The sequence below is a fragment of the Amphibalanus amphitrite genome, unplaced genomic scaffold, assembly GCF_019059575.1.
Source record: "Amphibalanus amphitrite isolate SeventyFive unplaced genomic scaffold, NRLGWU_Aamphi_draft 000497F_arrow, whole genome shotgun sequence".
Lineage (NCBI taxonomy): Eukaryota > Metazoa > Arthropoda > Thecostraca > Balanomorpha > Balanidae > Amphibalanus > Amphibalanus amphitrite.
Window position 1 is genome coordinate 321,200 of NW_024881991.1, and position 23,240 is coordinate 344,439.

At 55.5% G+C, this 23,240-nt stretch overlaps 1 protein-coding gene across 1 annotated transcript in view; it reads right to left on the minus strand.

Annotated features, from left to right (window-relative positions):
* The window catches only part of LOC122392692 (tRNA-dihydrouridine(47) synthase [NAD(P)(+)]-like), a 50,841-nt gene that overhangs the window by 25,680 nt on the left and 1,921 nt on the right, over positions 1-23,240 (minus strand). The window contains exons 2-8 of the mRNA XM_043387851.1: positions 21,295-21,368; positions 20,809-21,008; positions 20,397-20,625; positions 19,276-19,906; positions 16,301-16,495; positions 15,872-15,988; positions 4,910-5,086 (exon numbers count right to left, since the gene is read on the minus strand). Coding sequence (XP_043243786.1) covers positions 4,910-5,086; positions 15,872-15,988; positions 16,301-16,495; positions 19,276-19,906; positions 20,397-20,625; positions 20,809-21,008; positions 21,295-21,362 — 1,617 coding nt within the window. The 5' untranslated portion in view covers positions 21,363-21,368. The remainder of the gene's footprint in view (positions 1-4,909; positions 5,087-15,871; positions 15,989-16,300; positions 16,496-19,275; positions 19,907-20,396; positions 20,626-20,808; positions 21,009-21,294; positions 21,369-23,240) is intronic.

Genomic DNA, 23,240 nt, shown 5'->3' on the forward strand with positions numbered 1-23,240 from the left:
ATAGCGACCTGCCACTGATCATCTGCTCCGACAGCATGTCGGCACTGGCGACCCTGCGGAATGGCCCCGCCGCCCAGACGTCACCGCTGGGGACGGCGGCCTGGAGAGCTCTACTGCAGCTAGCCAAAGATGGTCGAGAAATCAGGGCCCAGTGGGTCCCTTCTCACTGTGGCATACACGGCAATGAAGAGGCGGACAGAGTGGCCCGGGAAGCAGCCCAGCTCCCTCAAGAAAGGACGCCCATCGACACGAGGACGATCACCAGTACCGTGGCGAGAATGGCTAGGGACAAGACAATCCAGTCCTGGCCCCCCGGCTGGTTCAAGTCTCTGATGGGCGACCGCCGGCCCCCGTCCACGGCCGGCCTGGAACGGGAGAGCGCGGTAGAAGTCCATCAGATCCGCGCGGGCCACTGGGCAGGCTCAAGAGCCTACCTACACCGGATCGGTCGCTCCCCTACCAGAGACTGTGAGGGATGCAACGACGACCGGTGCGATGGAGCGCGCTGCCCCATCTGCGGCGAGGAGGCGGACCGGCCGGCCCACATCCTCCTTCGCTGTCCCGCTCTGATGAGGACCCGCCTACAACTCACCGGCAGTATCCATCCGGACTTGGAGGAGGTCCGGGAGACCAGAGTGGTGGCGGCCCTGGTGGCCGCCGCCCGCAACTTCCAGAGCCGCCTGGCTACGCCCCGATGAGGGGCGGAGGGAGTCACATCACATCACCAAGGAAAATTTGCATTGAACGGATATACTGCGACTGTAACTTGTCGGTGTATGTCATGTGCGGCATAAGCAGTACCACAACAGTGGTGCTTGGCAGTTCGAGTTAAACTCACATATTGAAAACCAAATTTGCTTCGTGATGCATTGTACATTCGTTCAAAAATGATAATGCCAGTGAAGAAGAACAAGCGATAAAAGTGAGCGTGTAAAACATTTTGCAAAAATACAGAACGCTCAGAAAAAAAAAATCAAAATAACGGAAATAGTATGAATTTGAAGCAGTAGATGGCTCTTTGGTAGAATTCGGCTGCGATGTGATAGCAATGTCTTGGCGCAACATGACAGATATTGGTCTCAGTAAGACAGCAGTGCTTCTGTTGACCACCGCCACCTCGCTCACAGAGCGGCGTTCGTTCTCGGCGACTCTCTGGGGGAATCTCCCCCACCGCGGACGAACGGACGAGGCATAGCCGAGGGACGGGTCCGGCAGGTGACGGACCCCACTTACTGCCGGATTACCTCCGGGGCCAACCGGGTGGCGCGGATTAGAACGTCGGCCGCGCTGACCGGCGCCGGCGGGGATTACCGCCGCGGCCGAGCGCGGCCGTAATGGGATCGGCGCGCGGCGCTGGCCGGCCGGCCGACCCGGCGGCCACCTGGCAGTCGGCGCGCCGGCGGCCGCCGCAGGCCGGCGCCGATGGCACCGACGCGCCGCCCGGCCCGCGGCCGGCGCGCCGCCGTCGGCCGCCAGTCGACGCCAAACGGGCCGCGGGCGGCGCGCCACCGCGCGGCGCCCGCCGCCGTCATGGGCTACGGCAGCGCGCTGCTGTGCCGGGCGCTGGGGCCGCGCCGCGCCGGCCCCACAGTGGTGGCCAGCGCGCCGGCCGGGCTGCCCGAGCTGACCGACCGCGGCCGGCGCGGCTCCGTGGTCGCCGCGCTGGACGAGTTCGCGCTCTACGACAGCCGCCGGAGGTCGCTCCAGCTGCCAGTGCCGTCACCGGTCGCCTCTCTGCCGCCGGTACCGTCCGCGGCGCCGCCGCCACCTCCGCCGCCGCCGCCTCCGGACCCCAGCCGGCCCGTCAGCATCCGCGTCATCCCGGCCACGCCCGAGGTGAAGCCGGCGCCACGCGCCCCGTGCTCGCCCACCGGCAGCGAGTCCAGCGCCGGCTGGGGCTGCGCCTGGTCGCGGCGGCGGCGGCGACGGCCGTGGACGGCAGCCGCCGGCGACAGCGCACCGGACGCTGTCGGCTACGGCTCCGAGTGCCTGGCCGGCGTGGTGAGCGCCGTTCTGGCCGTGCTGGTGACCGCCGGCGTGGTCTACTGGCTGTACGCCTCGCACGACGTGTTTGAAACCAGGACGTGACGAAGGCCGGGCGCGACAGGACGCCCCGCCCGCCCTCAGTGCAACCCTAGTGCGCCCCAGTGAGAGTGAGCGACCGAGCGCGCGGCCGGTGAGCGCAGTCAGGCCCAGAGCCGAGTGACGGTGTACCGCCAGTGACCGGGGACGACGCCAGCTCTCCATACAGCCTCGCACTGCCGCGCATTGGGCGACCGGCTGCACAGCCAGACAGGGATGGACAATGACGGACGGCTGACCTCGCCACCAGTGGCCGCGGCCAGGGCGCGACGGCAGTGGTCTCCGGCCAGAGGAGATAGCGGCGGGCGGCGGAGGTCATCAGGCGGAGCGGCCATCTCGCTCTCTCCCTCCGCCGGCGGCCGACTTGGCACCACCGAGCGGCCAGGCGTCATCGCATCGCGCCGGACAATGGGCCAAGCGCCCTCCGTCCCCACACCCCGGCGGCGGCGACGACGGCCGACCGTCCCTCCCGCCGCCCCGCCCCGAGACCAGGATCGGACCAGAGCCGGCTAGAAGCGGTACGTAACCGGATGGCGATGTTCGCGGCGAGCGCTAAAGCTCAGCCCAGCGTCGTTTCAGAGGCGGGTCATAACGGGCCGCGTCCGCCCAGCCTCTGTAAGCCATCAGACAAAGGTAGCCGGCGTGAGAGTAGCAGCGCAAATCACCAGCTGATGACCGTCCCTAAACCATCTACTAACAGCGCACGACCCAGCAGCGCAAGCGCTCGCCACTCTCCAGCCAAGTCGCCCTTCGGCGGAGCCGGCCGGCCGACCGGACATCCGAGTCTTCGAGATGGTGGTCAGCGCTGACCCACGACGGGTCCGTGAGGTAAACCAACCGGGAAAGCCCGGCGTTCATCGTTAAACCGGGCGACCGTGATCTCAAGTCGTGTTCGTGATGGAGCGAGAGCAGTGCAATCAGTTGGCATTCCGTGTGATCTGAGGTGTTGGATCAGGTTCGTGACGTTTACAGGCTTGTCGCCGCGCGCGCTCTAGTAGGATGCAGAGGAGCGTTCCGTTGGGAGCTGAATGTGTGGTACCGGTTTATATGTTTGTCCGAGCTATTAAAACGAATCGCTCGTCATATTGACGCGATTGGTTGAGACAACCCCTGCCGAGATTCATTCAGAAGGCTGCCATTACTTCCGAATGAAATATTTCGAATTGTTTGAGAGATGCGGTCATTCAGAATAAACATGAATGACATTTCTATCGGCTCTTCTAGTCAAACGCATTCGGTCTACGTCAGCATTCCTGTGGCCAATCACGGGTGGGCAGCGACGTGCCGCGCCCGATCGGCGGCCGATAGGGGCGGGGGACAGCAGACAGCGCCGTAATCACTTCCCTGTATAGTCGGTCGTGTCTACTCGCGGCTGCAGCGTCTGTGACAGCGCCCAATCAGTCATCGCTGGCGGTGAGTGTCGACGTGCGCCCGCCCGCTGCGTGTCGCCGGTCCGCCTCCTGGCACGGGCCGTCTGAGGAGCGCCCGCCGCCGCGGCCCTCACCACAGCCGGCCGCCGGCTCTGGCCAAAGGATGGCGCCATCTCGAGCGGTCGTCTCCGGCAGTGTCCATCCGTCATGTCCAGTCAATATGCGCCATCGACCGGCGACGGCTCGAGAGCGGCGGCCGGCCGACTGCCGCGGCGCCGCCGCCCAGCGGCGCAGCGGCTCCGGTTCACTTCACCCAGGCCCATTCAACGGCGGTTTACCCATTCCACCCACTCCAGGCCAGTCCATCCACCCATTCCATGCCAGTCCTAACAGTCACTCCAGGCCAGTCCACCCACTCACTCCAAGCCATTTCAGTCCACATCTCCTCCAGAGTTAGCTCACCCTACCTCTCCAGTCCACCCTATCAACAACAGTTCACGCCAGTCCAGTTCATCCTATTGAATCCACTAACCAGCTTCCGTCCTCTCCTCTCGACAGTCCACAATACTCTGCCTCGGTTTAGTTCTCCACACCATTTCATGCCGCTCGCTATCCATCCAAATAGAACCCGCTCCGCACCACCGTTCCCAATCTCCTCCTCACTCAACGCCACTCCCGATCACTGGATTCCATTCATCTCAATTCCATGCACTCCATTTAACCCACTTTACATATCTCAACTCCACACTTCACTCTGCCAGCCCACCCAGGTCCACTCCACTCTCCACTCTCCACACTCACTCACTCACTCCATTCACTCCACGTCACCTACTTTACACTTATTAAATCCTTTCAATTCTATTCCACTTCCATCCAAGCTCCACTTTATCACTGAGCCGTGGATGAACGCTGATTCAGTCCACATCTTCAGAGGCTAAAAGCCAACCCTCCCCTTTCCGGTCCACGCCCGCAGCACGCGCCGTCGGCACAGCTCCCTCACCTCTGTCCACCGCAGTGTGCTCTTTCATTAGCGGTCCGGTGCCGCGTCGATCATCGTCCCCATACCTCCTCCACGAACTCCTCCCCTCTCCCCGTCAGCAGACTTCCCTATCAGATCATGTCACCCATCGCCTCCGTCTCACCATGCACCACGGAGAGCCCACTGCTCACATCCCAAGGGAAAAGTATCCATCAACTATCTCAGGGGAAGAGGCCTCACACCGACCGGGCACCACAAAAGGCGCCTTATCACCCCAGGGAGAAATACCCCACAATGGCCCAGGGAACGGGGCGGGGCGTCACCCCGACTGGGTTCCGCGGAATACCCTCACTATGGGGAGAAGAATCCACGAACACGCCCTGGGAGCCGCACCCAGCACACACCCACACCCTGGGAAGGGAAGCAGGTCATAGCGGAGCCGCAAAGAGAGGAGGCCGCTGCTGGAACAGGTACTTACCGTCACCATGTCTACGCCCCAGTCGGCGGCAGAGGTGATGAGGTCGTGCGCGATGTTGGCGCCGCGGAACACACCCGTCCGCATCTTCAGCGTCAGCGGGATATCGATGACGGACGAGATGCTTCGGCAGGTGTTTTCCAGCATGGAGCGTTTACGCATCATGGCGCTACCGCCGCCCTGGATGGGAGGACAGAACGTAGTTAGAGATACTTTGGGAGGGAGTCTGCGCGCAGGAGAAGGGAGAAAGGCTAACGTAAGAGGCGGAATGAGCCACCAGCAACGACCGGCAATTGCATGGCCGAAGCACACAAAACAGCAGTGCCAGCGCACAGTCAGCTTATGAGCTGTCAGCACCGTCAACTTTTTGTGCAAATTCCTAGTCCCTTACAGTTAGAAGTCCACAGTCTGCTGCAGCTCAGTCCACAGACATTAGAGGGTCAGTTATTGACAACCAATGACGGACGTTACAAAGTCAATCGCCGGAACGTCCACCATGGCCATTGACAATTATAACGCTTTTCTAAACGTGACGCAGAATAACCCAGAGTTGGACCGCTGACGAGAGACAGACGGGGCAACTGGGCATGTCTCCAGCTCGTGTAAATTCATGACCGCCGTGGAACAGTGTCAGTAGGTATATTGGTGTTTTCTTGAAGAAGTTAAGTAGGAGCTGGCACGTCTCGAACAGCTGCTAAAACACCGAGCATGACTCTAGCCTCTCTGCACGGTCCTCGCCCAGGATACAGTCGACCGCCGCCCGGTTCTCGGTCTCCCGGAGACCGCAGTAGCCCGACCAGCCACCGAATAAAATGCAACTGCGGTTCTGGCCGGCCGAGGCAGAGCGCCATCTTGGTGGGTAACGGCCCGGCCGGGCCGGTCGTCGCCAATATATGGAGGTCGGTCGAGACAGCCGCGGTGGTCGGTGGCAGGCCACGGCGATCTCTGGGGACCGGTCCAGCGCCGGCCAGCAGCGACCGGACACGCAGACAGACACTACAGAGGGGCGCCGCTTATGGAGACAAGGTGAACTGTGCAACACTCACTGATATTGGGGCGAACTGTGCCGTTCAGTGCGATGCCCACTACAGAAAGAAAGGGAAAGAGAAGAGTGAGAGGGCAAAACAGAGGGACACAGAAAATGAGAAGCAGAGTGTGATCAAAAGAGATGTGAAGTGGGTGAAGCCAACTTAGGAGTGTGGATTTGAATTTTTTTACCATGCCATGTTATAATTTAGAGAACCTAGGACCACATATGAAACTATCGAAAGCACGTCAAACTTAGCCCACCAGTGACGAACTCACAGTGATCTCAACTTTCGCTCTGAGATGTGTCTGATTGGAATAATTCTGAATATTTACTAATGTTATCTTGCGATATCAAGTAGGGCCTCTGCATTATGAAGGAATATGGATCTATGTATTATTTCATTATATTGTTGGAAAATCGCCTTCGTTCCAGAGCTGTTATATAAAGGCAATAACTTGACTGAGAGTTGGAAAAAGTTGCAACAATTATTCATAATACGGTATACATCAACGGTAAACGATAAAAGAGGTTAGCTATAGACCTACCCATTCTTTTCGATTTAGTCTAAAGCAAGCGCTTACAAAAACATTGCAGGGAGATCATGTCATTTCCGTGCCGTGCAATGTTCCGCTCACAATCAGCGGAAGAACTGTTGAGTGAAGAAAACATTACTGATCGCAATGCCATTCCAATTACTCACTATCAGGTTCCCACGAATTCATACCGAATTAAATAGATCGGTAAGTGGAAAGATTGGGCTCAGAGTCGTGCGGCGCAGCATTCCACATTGGTCAGGCGCTAGCCCCACAGAGCGATGTAGGCTGTAGCGCCAGTAGACATAACTAGGCTGAGCCGTGCGGTGCGGCGCAGTATCAGCCAGGCGCTCACCCACAGAGCCATCTAGTGGCAGTAAAGAAAACTATGCTGAGCCGTGCGGCGCAGCATCAATCAGGCGCTCACCCACAGAGCCATCTAGTGGCAGTAGCGAGAAATAGACCGAGCCGTGCGGCGCAGCATCACCAGTGCAGCCAGGCGCTAGCCCCGCAGAGCCATCTAGCGCCAGTAGCGAGGACTTAGCTGAGCCGTGCGGCGCAGCATCAGTCAGGCGCTCACCCGCAGAGCCATCTAGTGGCAGTAACGAGAACTAGACTGAGCCGTGCGGCGCAGCATCACCAGTGAAGGCAGGCGCTAGCCCCGCAGAGCCATCTAGCGTCAGTAGCGAGAACTAGGCTGAGCCGTGCGCGCAACATTAGGCAAGCGCACACCCAGAGCTATCTGGTGGCAGTAGAGAACCGCGCTGACCATGCGGCACAGTATTATTTAAGCGCTTACCCACAGAGCCATCTAGCGGCTGTTACAATACCTAGGCTCCGAATCTGGCGGTGCATGAGCCGGGCGCTTATCCGGAAAAGATACGCCCAGCCACAGAAATTATAACCTTTGATTTTATCAGTATTCTTATATAGAAACAAAACATTTCGGAAATTTTTCAGGCAGATTCACATCTCTCAGATTCAAGCGAGGCTTCGCGCTAGCCCACTCGATTTGGAGTGCGCGAAAGGTGGGTTGGTTTAGGAAAGCTCCGCCAACCGACTTTTAAACGGAAACCATATCTGGCATATTGAGTCCCAAAGTGTGAATTATGGCATGATGATTGGGGCGTCAAAGCGTCTCAACCGCACAGTTATATGACATCATAACTTTGACTGCGCTTGTTCATTGAAATATAGACCATCAAAAGAGCTTCCAGCGTTGTCTCTTAGCGATGCTTCCAACAATAACTCGGCAATCGTCGCTCAAGCCGGCTATATTTGTCAGAATGATTCACTGTCTGTGATAATCTCAGTCCTCTTTGTTCTCACAAGGTTAAATAAGGCTTCGTGGTTTGCCAATATTTCATCGCACTATTTCTGAGGTTCACTAAGAATGTTACCAGTGAGGCACTCCAGCTCGTGCTGAGATTTTATCTCAAGGGTTCTTTAAATAATACCACACTTAGCTTTAGAGATGTATACATTTAATTCATACAAATCAATGTAATGACGTTCTAATGGCAGATCATACTAGAACGTTCTTTTGGAATCGCTGGCAAGTACAATTCCAAAGTTATCAAGTGATAAACTGTAATATAATGACTGAACCACAACGTTACAAAATAGTATCAAAATATTATCTATTGGATGCTATAATTTGTTTGGAAACTTCCAATACATACTATTCAATGCAAAAAAAGGTTGCGCAAAAACAAAATAGCTCCGTTAAGTGACTTGCCAAAAAATAAAAACAAAAAATAAACCACGAGTTAGACCAAAATATTTACACAGGAGGCAGTTTCGGGAGTTTCTGTTTACCGGAGTGTTAACTAACGGAGGGTAAATTGACTCCCACGTGCCAAGAGATTACAATTTCAATGCATATCAAAGTTTGTGCCGCCACGCTGCAGACTGTTGGCCGCTGGCCACGGTTGGCCAACTCCGAAATTCGGGCTTCAGCCGAAGGGGTGTTCTGAATGACTGTAACTGAGCCGACGGAAAGCCCGCGGTCGATGGTTCCGAGCCGGCGATGGCAGTTGTGATGCTTCAGCAGAGCATTCGATCAACCTGTGACGGCGCGGCGGGGTCCCACCGGCCACGCACTGGCCGCGGCGCCCGCCCTCTCGGTCGCGCCGACCACACAGAAACCACGATCGATGCCGGCCTATATTTGGCCCAGTGTGGCGTCTGGAGGCGCCGGCCGCGCGGGATGAAACCGACCCACACCCGGCGCCGGACCGCCCCAGCTGAGGCGGCGGCGGTGGTCGGCAGCCTCCGCACCGCGCAGAGCCTCAGTTAAGGCAGGTCCGACACTGCATCACCGGAGACTGGCCGGACGGGCAGCGACGGCCGACGGCGCGCCAGCCGCGGCGCCCCTCCGGCCCGGCTGCCAGCTCGAGGCTCCACAGCTCGCCTCGGATGGCTGGCGCAGCTCTTACGCACCATTTTAACGTCCGTCGCCGGCGGACATAAAGCCGAATGGTCGCCGGGCTCCGGGCGGTGACGACGGCAGCTTTGTGGCCGGCCCGGCGCCGCCCCGCACTCGGCTCTAACGGCACCATCAGTCCGCGGAGCCGGGACTGGCGGGGGCGGCCGGCCGACGCCCCGTGACCGGCCGACCTGCTCACCGCTACAGGTCACGCGCGCGCCATCAGTGTCAGCCTCGTCTGTCGGCTCCTCGGCGCGGCAGTAACGACCCAGCCGAGATGAGGAGACCTCGTGACGAGCCGCGACACGAGAGGACAGCGAGAGGCGCCGACAACAGCTTCAGATGACATCAACAAGACAGAGAGATGGGTCACCGACGGAATGACAATACATCGCGGGGACGCTCTGGGTAGGCGTTCCGGCCGCAGGGATACTCAGGGCTCTAGTCACTTGAAGACAGGGATATGTTGTCCCTTGAAGCGTTTAGCGTTTTAAGCAGCCCAGCCACTTTACCGCAGAGCAGTATGATGGCGGAAACCAGAGGAGCTCGTGGAAGAGATATCGGAAGCCATGTTTTGCGGAAAGGCTGGTGCTCGAGAAGCCATTGGCGACGTGCAAAAAACACCGCCAGACCATTAGTTACACGTCTATCGACAGGGCGCGGTCTGTCGCGCGGTCTGTCGCCAGCGAGACCTGGAAGGGAAGGCGGGGCTGCATGGAAAGTAGTGGGTGCAATGGAAGAGCATACGAGAAAGGGAGTGAGAGCAATGATACATGAGAGTCCCAAGAATGCCCAAATCATGACAATCATTCTGAGACGGGCCGAACCGTTTAAGCTCTCCAGGATTTGCATTCCTTCAATATTTCCGTGAAATGCGACCAGCTTTAGCATTCGGAGAGCTGGGGAGCCGTACAACAGAGTCCTACTGCTTCCAGGAAAAGGGGAGCCGGTGGACCTGCCGGGCTCGGCCGGGAGATGGCTCAATAGTTCCAAATGACCCCGCGGACCGTCCGCGTGGGACCGGCTCTGTCGGCCGCGCCCGGACTCTGCCGGCCGGCTCGGTTCGCGCCGCTCGGCTGCCAGCTCGCCGGCGAGCAGCGTCCGGCCGGTGCGGTGGCCGCCGCCGCTGGCACGCGCCGGTCAATGTTTATGGTGCGTTGCATCCGGCGGCGGCGCGGCGGCCTCTCGGCCCGACCCGGCGAGCGGCTAATGGCGGTAATCTACGGGTACGCCCGGCCCGCGGCCGCTCTCCGCCGCCGTGCACCGGACGGCCGGCTGCAAATCGACTGATAAATCGGCAGACGATAAGTCGCCGGATTGTGCTGCGGGTCGGGTCTGTGATGTCAGCTGTCGAGGGAAGGGCAGGGGCGGGAGCGGAACTGGGATGGGTGTGATGAGCTGGTAATGCAAGACATTTTGGAGACAGTGTGGGCTAAAAGGTGCACGACTGGTATTCACGGCGGAGTTAAATCATTACCAGCAGAATATCTACTAGCGTTCCATCCTCCAGAAAACAGACATCGTCTCAGCTCTGGTCGGCGCAGAACCAGCGCAGAGCCTCCGCTGCCTCCGCCCGCCGTTTCCCCGTCCCAGGAGGACTGAGCTGCGTCGGACAGGGCTCGGGCGCGGCCGGCGCTGCGTGAGCCCGTTCCACCCGCCGAGCGGCCGTTCCCCGGCCAATGGACCATTGATCAAATGTCGCAGAGCGCCGGCGGACGGGCGGTAGTTCCGCTGGAGAGCCGCTCACTCCACTGCATGAGAGCCGCGAGTCGGCCGGCGCGTCAGAATGGTGTCCGCGTCGTTTTCGAGTCGGCTGGCCGGGCCGCCCGACCCGCGACTGCCGTCTGTTGACCAGCTGGGAAGCCCCGCGGCGCCCGAGCCGAGCGGCGACAACTTGTTGTCGGCACTTACCGGATGACACGGCGAGCATCATAGCTAATGGCTAATGTGCAACATGCAGGCGGACACGACAGAGCGATGGATACGGTGGATGCGCTGAGACAGCGCCGAGCCCTAATTCAATATACCCTGGCGCCGAGCAATAAATATTCAGTTCACCTAGACCGAAGAGGCGTTTACTTTTTATGTTCTCCCTTTTATATCTTATTTTTTCTTATCTTCTACTTTCAAAAAGATCCGAAGCCTGTGTTGAAAAAATAGGTTATTTTCCAGAAACAAGCAACATAAAAACGGTATATATTTTACAAACAATTCAAAGATCATTTCACTGCGTTCTAACAAAATTCATACAATGCAGTGAGCAAAGTCTGCATTGATGCCCAGATACAGGGAAAGGGATGTTTGTTAATGACAAGATTAAAGACATGGACGAAACGCTTTAAACATGTACTAACTGCATAGAGATAGTTGACTTGTTCGTTCTGACTAGCAGGGCAAGGCAATGATCAAATGAAAATACACCGCCATACATTTCGCGTAAAACGAATCAGACCAGCACTTTAACCGGACACAAAGTCGCCCGCCGTCGTATTCTCAATGAATGGCCACATCTGGAACACTAGTCGACACTATGAGCTGACCGACTGTATAACACGGGCCATTCCAACTTTATTGCCATGCAAGTTAGTGCCCATCACAGCAGGCTAGGAGGCGGCGGGAAAAGGCCGGAACGGCACGGCCGCGGCGACTCGGGAGCCGACGTTTGGCAGAGGGTGGCGGACCCGGGTCAGAGCGGAGAGGGAGTGGGAAAGGACGGGGCGAAACCTATTGATTATAGCTTATAGGTTGAATTGGGGAGTGAACATTGAGCACCGAACAAATGCCACACAATGAAAGACTGCTATGTCTGTGTTCATGAAATAGACAGAAATAGTGGTCGTCGTCGGCGACTTACAAGTTCAGCCGTTCACTGCGATACGGGGAACGTTTCTATTGCTGATGTTACGCAGGACCGCTCAGACCCAGCCCAAGGATAAATGTGAAGTATTTCTGGAAGAAAGGCCAAGATGGAGTCGAAAGCCGCTCGACGACGGCCAGCGAATTAGCATAATCGGGTTATCTTAGAAAGGGCAGCACCGACCATGACAAACAGTTCCCGGAGGCACACAAAAGAGCCTGGGCCCCAGCGTCCAGCGCTTCATTCCGCCCTCACCAGTGCTGCATGGTCAGGGTCGGTAACCCCGTGTAATACAGCGGGGGTAGACACTTCTTGGTGAGCTCCTTAGCCACTTGGAGCGAAACACGGATCCGACGGCGGTGTTCAGGGGCTCAAGGCGGCGATTTCACGGTTTTCTTGTGGGCTTTCAGCAGCACGAGCTCATGCAGAATGAGCCTATTATGACTAAAATTGGCAGTTTGATATATGTTTATGACTGCGGGGGCTCAGCAGCGACCCTTAGATATGTAGGACGCAGAAGTGATGGTGTAGGCAGACTCCAGCAGAGACGCGAGGGTTAAATGTTGGCGTCTTCATACAACCAGACAATGTGTTATTTGTAGCACTTGTGAGGCATTGTGCTGCATATTCTACTCGACATGCAAGCGTTCACTGTGACGTGAGAGTAATGACGCGCAGAAAAGAGGCGGCAAAAGTTTATTCACTATGAAGTCTAGGGCAAGCTTTATTTTCTAGCCTGGCGAGCCTGCTTTTTGAGAAATAGCCACTAACGTGAACCCCGAACTGTGCACGACAAAACAGCTCGGGTAGGTACCTCATAGTTCGTTCGCAGGACATCTATGACGGAGTTAGAGGTCAATCGCCTCAGTCGTCCGCCCAGTGCCCATGAGCGGCCCACTGGCTCCTAGAACCTCTGTCTGTCCACCCGGCGGCTCGGCCGACCGTCCGTTCGGTCGGTAGCAATGATCGGTTCTAGAGCCCTAATGCTACCCTTTCTTTCCGTCCAGCAGTTCATGAGCGGCCCGTGATGCTAGTGCCGACCGGCAACCTCATTAACTTTGATATACGGCTACCGTGAAGCCAGCCAATTGTTGGAAGGCATCAAAATATATAATCAAACTGCTTAATAAGTGGCCAGCTCGGCAGTTTAACACATACGACCAGAGAGCTATCATTTTTCATCAAAATATTTTAGCTCCACTACTGGGACTCCCTACCTCACACCGCCGCCTTCTGATTACATACGACACCCATTTACCTCAAATGACCTACGGTCAGAGCTGAAATAGCCTGTTGACGATGTGGTATGTAAATAATTCATTCCAAGAATGCTCGTAAAATTCACCGGAATCCTGGCGATCCAGTCAACCTGCCGCGAACGCTGCCCTGTCCCGACTGGAGCAGCCCAGAGCAGGCGGTCGTCCGTACGGCACAAATGACATTGGACGACTTCTGAGGCGATCGGCCAACTTCTGATGGGCCGAGTGAATCAGAATTCGTCGAATCCCGGATATGGTTCCGGTCCGAGAGGCGGCCAGAGAAGAGGCGGCCCGACTACTCCGAGCGGTACACGGAACCGGCAGAGGGCGGGGGAGGAGCGGAGAGAGGAGAGAGCAGAGAGCAGAGAGCGGGGCTGGCCGGCCTCCAACCGGCACTGTATTGACGTGTTTGTGACCATTGATCTCGACTCAATTTGGGCAGTCAAACTGGGAGTTATGGCTCCCGCTAGGCCAGGTGGCAGGCAGACCAGTATGGATTCGATGCAGATTCTCTCCGAGACAGAACAGCAGGCTTGTAGCACATCAGACGTTCCAGTCCAGTTATAAGAGTGTCTTCAAGGAACATGTGGCTGTCGATACCATGATGCTCTTTTGAGAATGCCGAATGTCCATCGGTAACATAAATTCGGCGATGTCCCCTATCCGGCAGTAACATTCGGCCCGCTATGTCGAATGTTCGGCTGTAATATTCTGTCGGAAATGCCCAATGTCTTATGACGGCATTTTATCAAAAACGTTGTCTGTCCATTGATCCTTCTGCCCAGTATCCAAGCCGTCCAGTACAAAGTTGACAAGGCTAAGGGTGCTGGACCGTGTCCTTTCCAACTCCCCTCGCCCGCGTCCGTTTCCTCCCTCGCCTCGCGTCTCTAATACCTCGGAGTCGCCGAGCTCCCCACACCCTCCTGTCGTGAGTTTGCTCTGTTCGCGGACGGACCCTTCTCGCCCGTTAGAGCGCAGCTCCGTTTGACCAGCTGCCAAAGGATAGAAACAATCTATGGCCAGCCGAGTTGGAAGGTAGTTTGGCGGGCAGTGCTGACTTCAGTCGGCTGACGCTGTCACAGACCAACGAGTGTGCCTAAGTTGGGATCTGTTTTAATATGACAAGAATCCTTCCCCATCTACCGTCTAAGCCACTGGCCACTAAGCAAATGTCGACCAGTATCAAATCCACAACACCCACAACCCACTACATTCCACCCACCACCCACCACCCACCGCCCACGCCCGTCGTCCCCGGCCGTTTCCATTCGCCGACGAACAGGGGCTGTCGAGTGGAAGGGAGTCTCGGCCGTCCGTCTCCCGGCAGACTCCGATTTACGCCCACAACCGGTCCTGTCTGTTTGCATCTGCAACTGCGGCCACTCCCAGCAGAGCGCGCCGCATCGGGGCGGGGGCGGGGGGCGGCGAGATGAACGGCACGACACGGTTACAAAGGCGTCCGACGGCTCAGCGCCGGCGCCGCCCGAGCGGCCACTGCGACAGACGACGCCGGCGGCGACGCACACAAATGATGCACGCGCCATATGGTGGGGCGGCAGAGCCGTGATTGTCCCGCGCCGTGACGAATACGGATGACCGGCCAAGGACGGGGGATTCGGGCGGACGAACGGAGGAGACACTAAAAATAGCCACACGAAGAATGGTGAGGAGAATAAACAGCACAACACGCCGCAACGGCTGGTAGGCAGGCATGCAGTACCAAAGTACGAAACTGATTTATTGGTCATTCGCTACAGTCCTAACTCGATTTGAGGGAATGGGTTGCGCGTGTGGTGGGTCCATCAATTTTAGAATCGCCGCAATACTGTGCACACTTCAGCGGGCAGCATGGCCATTTGCCCGTATGAGATATAGAGCGAGGCCTATACACCGAAATACTAGCAACTCTTGAGCTGAAGCACGCAGTTAAACTGTAAATCACATACTTCTCGCATAAAGTATGAGTAATCGAGTTAGATTTTGGCCGGGAAAGTCGCTTCTAAAAAGATAGCTTAATTTCCAGAAATGGTTCAGGATTCAGTATCTCCAAGTTTGTGATAGCTGGATTCAAACAGAATTAAATACAAACTCCTGACTGGCAAGTTTTCCGTCTCTGCTGAAAATAATGCCCAGACCGTCTGTAGGAGACCTCAGCAGCCGACTGGCGTGTCCCACCGCCGCCGGACCGCCCGCCTGCCCGCCCGCCGCTCACTGATGAGCCCCGGGGTCGCGCCCCGCTCCGAGACAGACCGCAGCTCGACTGGAAACACGATATCGGAGTCGATCGCACGTCAGGACCAACACCGTATCGACAACAGCTACCGCGGGCTGCTCGGTGCGGAATGACTGCGGCGTACGGCAGACTCCGACCGGGATACGTCGTCAGGCAGTGCTTCATAGAGAGCTGAATGACGGACTGTGGCCGCACGGCGGGCGGACGGTGGGTGGGTGGGCAGTGGGGACCATGGTTCTGATGTCAGTGTGTAGCTGACCGTCCGATCCCGCGAACTCTGAACACAAACGGATAATGGAAAACGAGCTCTTGTCTCTGTCAAGTAATTCGCTGCACAGTGAACACAATAATTGCCTGAATAAATGGACGCATTCCGGACGTTTCATCCGGACGTGGCGGTGACTACCCGGCTGACGCGTTGTGATTTATCTAGCCAAGAACAATGGCCTGTCCTGACCCAACTGGCCACAGTGCGCGCACCACGGACCGACCCGACTGACTGTGACCTGCCCTGACCCCGACTAACCTGGGTTTAGACCAGGGACTGACTGGCTGTGGTCTGCCGTTACCCAACTAGCCTGTGTCTTTACCAGGCGTATTATGATCTGTGCTGACCCCGACTGACCTGCTGGTAGACCAGGTCGATCGGGCAGCCGAGGTTGATGTCGATGAAGTCCAGCTCACAGGTTTCGTTCAGCAGCTGGGCACATCGGGTTAACACGCCCGGGTTGTTGCCGCATATCTGGAAAACGAACAACGTCAGGCACAGGGAAAATCGGGGGAGGTTCGGCAACTGATCTCCCGTTGACAAAATCGATACTCAACTCGTACTGCTTTTTTTTCTCGAAGAAAAAAGTAACTTGTAATGCGTTTCTAGCAGAATACGCGAGGCGATACCTCTTCAAACAAATAATTCAGCTATTCCCAACAACAATGCTGCACCTTCTTCCATTTTCATGACTCAACATCTGATAACCATCCGCGTAATGCCAAAGGTCCGTGTCTTATTCCCCACGAACGACCCCACCAGCGCCACTGAGCGTCCTCTCCTCACCTGGGCGCCGAACACCTTCTCGGAATGGTGCCGTCGCACGAGCGCCCACTCGGCCTGGGCGCCCTGTAGCAGGTTGGTAGCCATGGCCATCTCTCCGCACGTGATGTCGGCACCCAGTCGTCGGCACAGTCGGCGGAACGGCAGGTTACCGACCGTGGTGAGCGGCGCAAGGTACAGCTGGTCCTGCCAGTCCACCTGCCGGGGTACGGAGGTGTAGTACAGTCACGGGGGTACAGAAGTGTGAGGTACAGTCACTGCAGCGGCGCCAAGTACAACTGGTCCTGCCAGTCCACCTGCCGGAAGGTGTACAACAGGCGTGAGGTACTGCCTACCAGGAGGCAAGGAACGGTGAGATATAGCTGCAGCAGCGGCACCAAAGACATACAGCTGGTCTTACCAATACATGTGACCGCATCACCAGCAGAGCATACAGTAAACATTCCATGTAAGGTATTGCACGGATAATGCCTCAGCCAGTTATCCAGCACAAAATGCACACGTTCCGCACCGAGTAGCGTCAGACACCAGCCCGTCTCCCTGCCTCTCATAGACCGCTCGCCTCGCCCCTCCCCTCTCCCGGACTGCTGGACCCGCTGATCGCTCCTGGGCTACACCGTGAGGGCGGGCACGGTCGGCGGCCGGCGGCTACCGGCCCGCGGCACGACGATCATCGTCTGGCAGCGGAGCTCCGGGTCAGAGCCGCCGGGCGACGGGAATGGCTGGGTAAATGAACAACGGCCCAAACCCAAGCTACCGAACAGCTCTGTGTAACTACTTAGTTACTGAAGAAGCTCTAACTGCCAAGGCAATAAAGGTTTTATTTTGAGGATTCAAGAGTTGAAACTATTTTCCAACTTCGCAACAGAAACATAGGACAAGAGTGAAGAACCACAATATGTCGTTATTGGTAATAAAACTTGTCGTAGCACACAACTTCTCAAGGGTCAAAGCCCGACCACTCATAATGGGTAAGGTAATAAGCAAACCATGAAATAGTCCAGGACGAGGTACAGCAAGCCGTACATACGCGTAACAACAAAAAGGCGCGGAGCGAGCGCTTACGAAACTTCCTGTGATGCGATGAAAAATTGGCTCGAATCGCATCCCGTACAGAGCCGTACAAAACAGTCCGCAACTTTTCTCTACACTTTCTCTCAGAGGTGACTGAAAAAGTTGCCTCAATACTACGCCCTGGTACCCCCAAAGCTTTAACACCAACCAAGCCGTACTTAGGATAACAAAACATAGTGCAGAAGGCGCTGGTAGCGCCCTAGATGCCCAAGCTCCATCTAGCCAAATCCTGTTTTTAAAACAGTAGTGAAAATCTGCTTATTCTCAAGAAAAAGATAATCCTGCGATTTCCGGAGCTCAGTGCTCGGGCCCCGAGCTGTGACCAGCTTTCAGCGAGCGTTGGACAGTTGATCTGGCTCGATAAGACGCAGCGACGACACACGACATAAATCTGTGAAAAAGTTGTTGGTGAGGCGGCTAGAAATTTCGCGGACTGTGGAGTGTGGAGCATGTAGCAACTAGCATTTGTGTATAATTTTGGTAGACGTTCGTTGTTCTTACAGAGAGGGAATTTATGAGTGCATGCAGAATCGTAGTCACCGTTTCTGAGATTCCTAACATATCTTTCCATTCAGGTTAAGCATATTAAGCACAAGCATTGAAAACGTAAAAATCCAGTTAAAACCTTTTCAACAAAATCGTTTTAAAACGGTTACTTCAAAATGTTTCATAAAATTACGACGCTATTACGGCTCGTCAACGGTGATGTAGAATCAATAAAAACTACATCTGTTTCCATTCGTACTTACATTGTATCAAACTTGCAGTGCCCTTCTTCTGGACGTTTAATGAGATATTTGAATTGGATCATGCTTCATACTAGGATGGATGGTGGCAATAAGGAAACGGTCTCATTTTTATCAAAACATGACCGGACACGCTATCAGAGTCCAGAGACCTAGAGATACGGGAATTCTGAACTTGTATCATTTAGCCCAAAACATAATTAGATTACAAGTATAGGACTATTATTGATGTTGAGAGAACCGCAAACAATAATCATGGAAACGATTGAGGAGCTGACCATTATCTTCACTGCTATAATGTTCTCAGTTCATCGACTTGGGGTGCAAACGTGAAACAGATTTTAAGTCTGCATAGACGTCCACTCTGGTTCCTACATGCATCTTCTCCATCCGCACCCCACAAGTAAGGTTAAACCGAAAAAAATATAAATTTTAGGCGTCGATAATCGTATCGCATAGAATTGGGTGTCAGCACGCAATCTGGGCTGACCCCTCGAGGGCTGCCTCAGTCTCGATTCCCGTACCCTCTACAGCATGTGGCGCCACCAGACGTAAACTGCAGTTGGCTTTAGTGCGCTGTCAGGTCGCCGTTTGACCAGCATACCACCAGGTTGTTCGCGTTTCTCGGCTTCTCATCGGTGAAATCCACGTGGGGCGTAGCACGTTAATTACATTCACTGAGAGGTCGAAAAACGTCATCATGTAACTTCCATATACGGCAAAACCAACAGCATCCTGATAAAAAACAGCAATCGTACAGCGCTGTCTGTGGCTATATCTCCCCCTCTCAAAATACAGATGGCAGCACCAGGCCCCCCTGTGCTGTTTAGGTAGGTCTTGACCGTTTCAGTGTATCAGTACCTATTCCGCCCGTACGTACACCAACTTTCCTGTACCGGAACGCAACTACCCATTCTAAAAATTACCAGCTGACAGAAAATATCACAACTCAAAACTCTTTTTCGTGTCCCAATGTCGTAAAACGGATGCCTTGGATACTTGGACTAGATGGCAGCACATAGCTGTTGTCCAAAGCGACCGGTAGCATAAGGCCCAATGGCAAATTGTGCCATTAGACTGTACCGCAGAAGGCTTGAAATTATACAGCAGAAAGAGCGCAAAGTCCCTATGTCTCACCCAGGCCCAACACCATCTTACCTTCTTTTTCTCGGCCGGTCGGGGCTTCACGAAGTCAGTGTCCGAGTGGGATCCAATCGGCTTCTCCGAGCAGACCGTCGACTGAGCGCTGTCCCCACGCCCGTCGACCGGTCCAGTAGTGTTCCCCACTGCAGCCGACACCGCACCGGGAGCAGGAGACGTGTTCGCATCCGCCACGGCGGGGCCTTCGGCAGAGACGGCGTCCTGCGCCGGAGCGGGAGCCGCGGTGGCTCCAGGGGTAGCTACAGAGGCGTCCGTGGGGACAGCTGGGTCGGTAGCAGCAGTAGTGGTTGTCTCAGAGCCGGCTGCGGCGGCAGGAGCAGTTTCAGGGGTCGTCATGGGGGCATCTGGTCCCACGCCGTTCTGAGCTGGCGGCGCCTCTCCGGTCCCCTCGGCCGGCCGCCGGCCCGGCCTCTGTCTCTGCCCGCCCCTCTGTGCCGACGACGGCCGCCGGTCGAACCGCTGCACCGCCGCGTTAGACACCGAGAAGTCGTAGCGGCGCTTCCACAGCTGGCGCTGTACATCCTTGGTGAGTGCGTTGCGCGTGGGGCGCAGCGCCTGGTAGGCAGCCCACTTCTCCGGATCCCCCTCGCTGCTCCGGTGCTCCGGCGTGGTGTGCGACGCGCCGAATCTGACGGGGACACAAAAAGCATGTGTGATATGTTTGCCACTCACAAGATATCCCGTGGCCTCTTTCCATAGATACAGCTGACACCCGTCAGAAGCAGACGGCGACCTAGATGCTCCACCCCCAGCTTCCTAGGTCAAAGTCCACATCCCAGCTCCACCCAGTCCGCGGTATTACGTTACTGCTCCATCCTCAGTCTCAGCAGCCTAGGTCCGCAGCCTAGACCTAGACCTAGGTCAGCATCCCTAGGTCCCGCCCCATCCGCCTGGTCAGTGGTCCCACGCCATATACGGCCTTGGTCCCACGTCTCATCCCATCCCCCCGTTAGCGGTCTCAAGTAGACCCTTTCCCATCCTCTGGTCAGCATACCAAAACCTATCTCAAATCCCAGTCGGTGGTCCCACCCTACCCCGTCAAAATCGTCACATTCACGTCCCTCCCCATCGACCTCTGTTCAGTCGTCCTCACTCCTTCCCATCCGCCCTGTCCTCACCTGCAGGTCAGCCCGGACGGACAGCGGCCGTGCTCCTCGTACATATAGCAGCGCGGCCCGAGGTCAGCCGGCTTCTTGGCCAGGTAGGCGGCCGGGTCGTGCAGGAAGTGGCACTGGCCGGGGAAGGTGCAGCGCGGCTCCGGCTCAGAGGCCAGCACGTCCTTCAGCACCGGACACAACTTCTCAGAGGGCGGCTGACGAGCTCGGCCCGGACGCTGCTTGTTACGGCCTGCGGCGAGCACAGGGGTTAGGATGTCACAATCATCATTTTAGTGATGGCCTGAAAATGCCTAGATAAAATGTTCATAAAATTATGAAAAAGATAGTGCAGCAGTCAGCACTAAGCATAGTGTAGGTACTAGCATGTAGCAAGTGAAGCATGCATATTGCATATGTATACGATTGCACTCACCTCGCTGTTTTTCTTTCTGTTGCCCTGCTTCCTTTTCTTGCCCATCATCCACAGGTTGTGCATTGTCTGCACTGCTGGTTTCTGGTGCTCCATCATCAGACAGTTTGATTCTTTTGGCTGTTACATCCTCAGAGAGGTCGCTCTTGCTTTCTTCATTCTGTGGCTCCCCTGCACCATCTTTATTTATAGGTAACAGAAATCTGTAACATTGATGACAGCCGTAACTATAACTAAATGTCGCCATCAGACATCCCCAAAGGTAGGCATCTTAGAGTCCTACTGGTCTTACTTTCTTTATAAATGTCCTCATAAACACCTATTAAAAACAAAAAAAGTAAATATGGGGTGGTAACACTTGACATGCTATGAAACTTCAAAACTAACCAGCACAGAAGGCTAACTTTGGTTAATTTTGAAGGTTAATTTTATTAGTAAGTCTATTTCAGGAGTCAGGACAGAATCTGAATGCAACCAAAATAAACTTACTCTGCTTTGATAGCAGCCTCCCCTGGCCTGTAGACCGGATCCTTCTTGCATTCATTGCTGTCAGCCATTGTCACCTGAAAAGAAAAATCAGTAGGTACTTAAGGTTAGGTACAGGGTCCTCAGCCACAACTGTATGGGGATCTGCAGTTGACAACTTGACACCTGACCTCACTGTGTACAGTGTACGCTGCAGTGTGAACAATATTAACCCGCGCACCGACGGGGGGCGGATATCCGCCCCCCTGAGGTCCTTCGTAGATGGGTGTCCGTCAAAATTCGTGGAGATATGCTGTCCCACGATTTCAATAATGCCTCACGTCAATAAATGAGCTTATTTCAGCGTAACACGGGTCCGTACGCGAGAATTGGACATTCGATTGAAGAAAAAAATCATTGAAAAGGCAACAGCAAAGTGGCAAAAAAAATTGGACATCTTTCCAAAACCGTGCTTTTGTGTGCCTACTGCCTATGTATTTTAGCTTGTCCCACAACCTGCGAAAAAAATCTACAGAGCTGCTGTGTAGTTATTTTTAGAGATAATTGAGCGCGAGGGAGCGTTGTGAATAGAAAAAACATTGAAATTTCTCTTCATGGTTCTTATTTTTTGGTTATACAATTTAGCAAAACTGCACAACGCAAAAACGTCTGTCCCACGGTTTTTGGCAAACTTTTTTTCTGGGTCACGTTTGTTTCTGGGTCACGGTACTTAGCTCCTCATTCAAAGCATTACGGACCGGAGGGGTGTTCACGGGCACCGCACACTGCTGCGTGCGGTGTGTGCGGTGCGTCCAGCAGGCGTGGGGGTAGGGGATGGGTAGGCGGCTCTGACGTCACGGCTGCGTGCGGTGGACGGTCCGCTGTGGCCAGTCCCGACCGGCCACAGCGATCGCTGTGTGCGGTGACGGAAGGCTGACGTAGGGACGCAGTGGGCGGAGCTTGGAGGCTGTGTGCGGTCCGACCGCACACAGGGCCCGTGAACAGCCCTCGGGTAAGCAGGGTCTGCAGAGGGGTGTTCACGGGCACCGCACACTGCTGCGTGCGCTGTGTGCGGTGCGTCCAGCAGGCGTGGGGGTAGGGGATGGGTAGGCGGTTCTGACGTCACGGCTGCGTGCGGTGGACGGTCCGCTGTGGCCAGTCCCGACCGGCCACAGCGATCGCTGTGTGCGGTGACGGAAGGCTGACGTAGGGACGCAGTGGGCGGAGCTTGGAGGCTGTGTGCGGTCCGACCGCACACAGGGCCCGTGAACAGCCCTCAGACTTGCATATGGTCCTATCCCGCGAAGGCGCAGAGAGCGGGGGCGGAAACTGAAAACTGTCAGTTGGGCTGGGCGAACCCAGGGGAAATCATCTCCTGCGTGTCATAAGATTTCTTTATTCTGGGTCACACGCCCTTGTGGCTTGTGGCTGGTAAGTGTCGAAAAGAATCACAGTGTCGTGTTGCTGCGTGCTCAGGTACTCCAGATAAGATGTACTTGGAGATTAGTATTCGATAACAAACTTGCCATATTCGGAAAACTGTAAAAACTATTCCCCTGGGTCACGCATTTTTTTTTCTTCTGGGTCACGGATAGCGTGACCCAGGAAAAAAATCGTGACCCAGAAGAGAAATTCTGCCCACCTACATCATCAAGACATGCAAGTCTTTCCGCCTACGTGTGGAGAAGGTCATTGCCGATAAGGGGGTTATATCGCGCATGAGGTGAGTGAACGTATCTGGTTTGATAATGCGTGACCCAGAAGATATTTTTTCTTCTTCTGGGTCACGGACCATTTTACGCGCATGCGCAATGGCATTTTTGAATTATTTCAACTGTGAACAGCCTAGGGTGCATGGTTTATGAAAAGGTAATGATTTCTAGGAAATCAGTTGTGGGACAAATATCGACCCAAATCTCCACGAATTTTGACGGGTACCCAGATAGCAGGAAAACCGCGGCGCGTAGCGC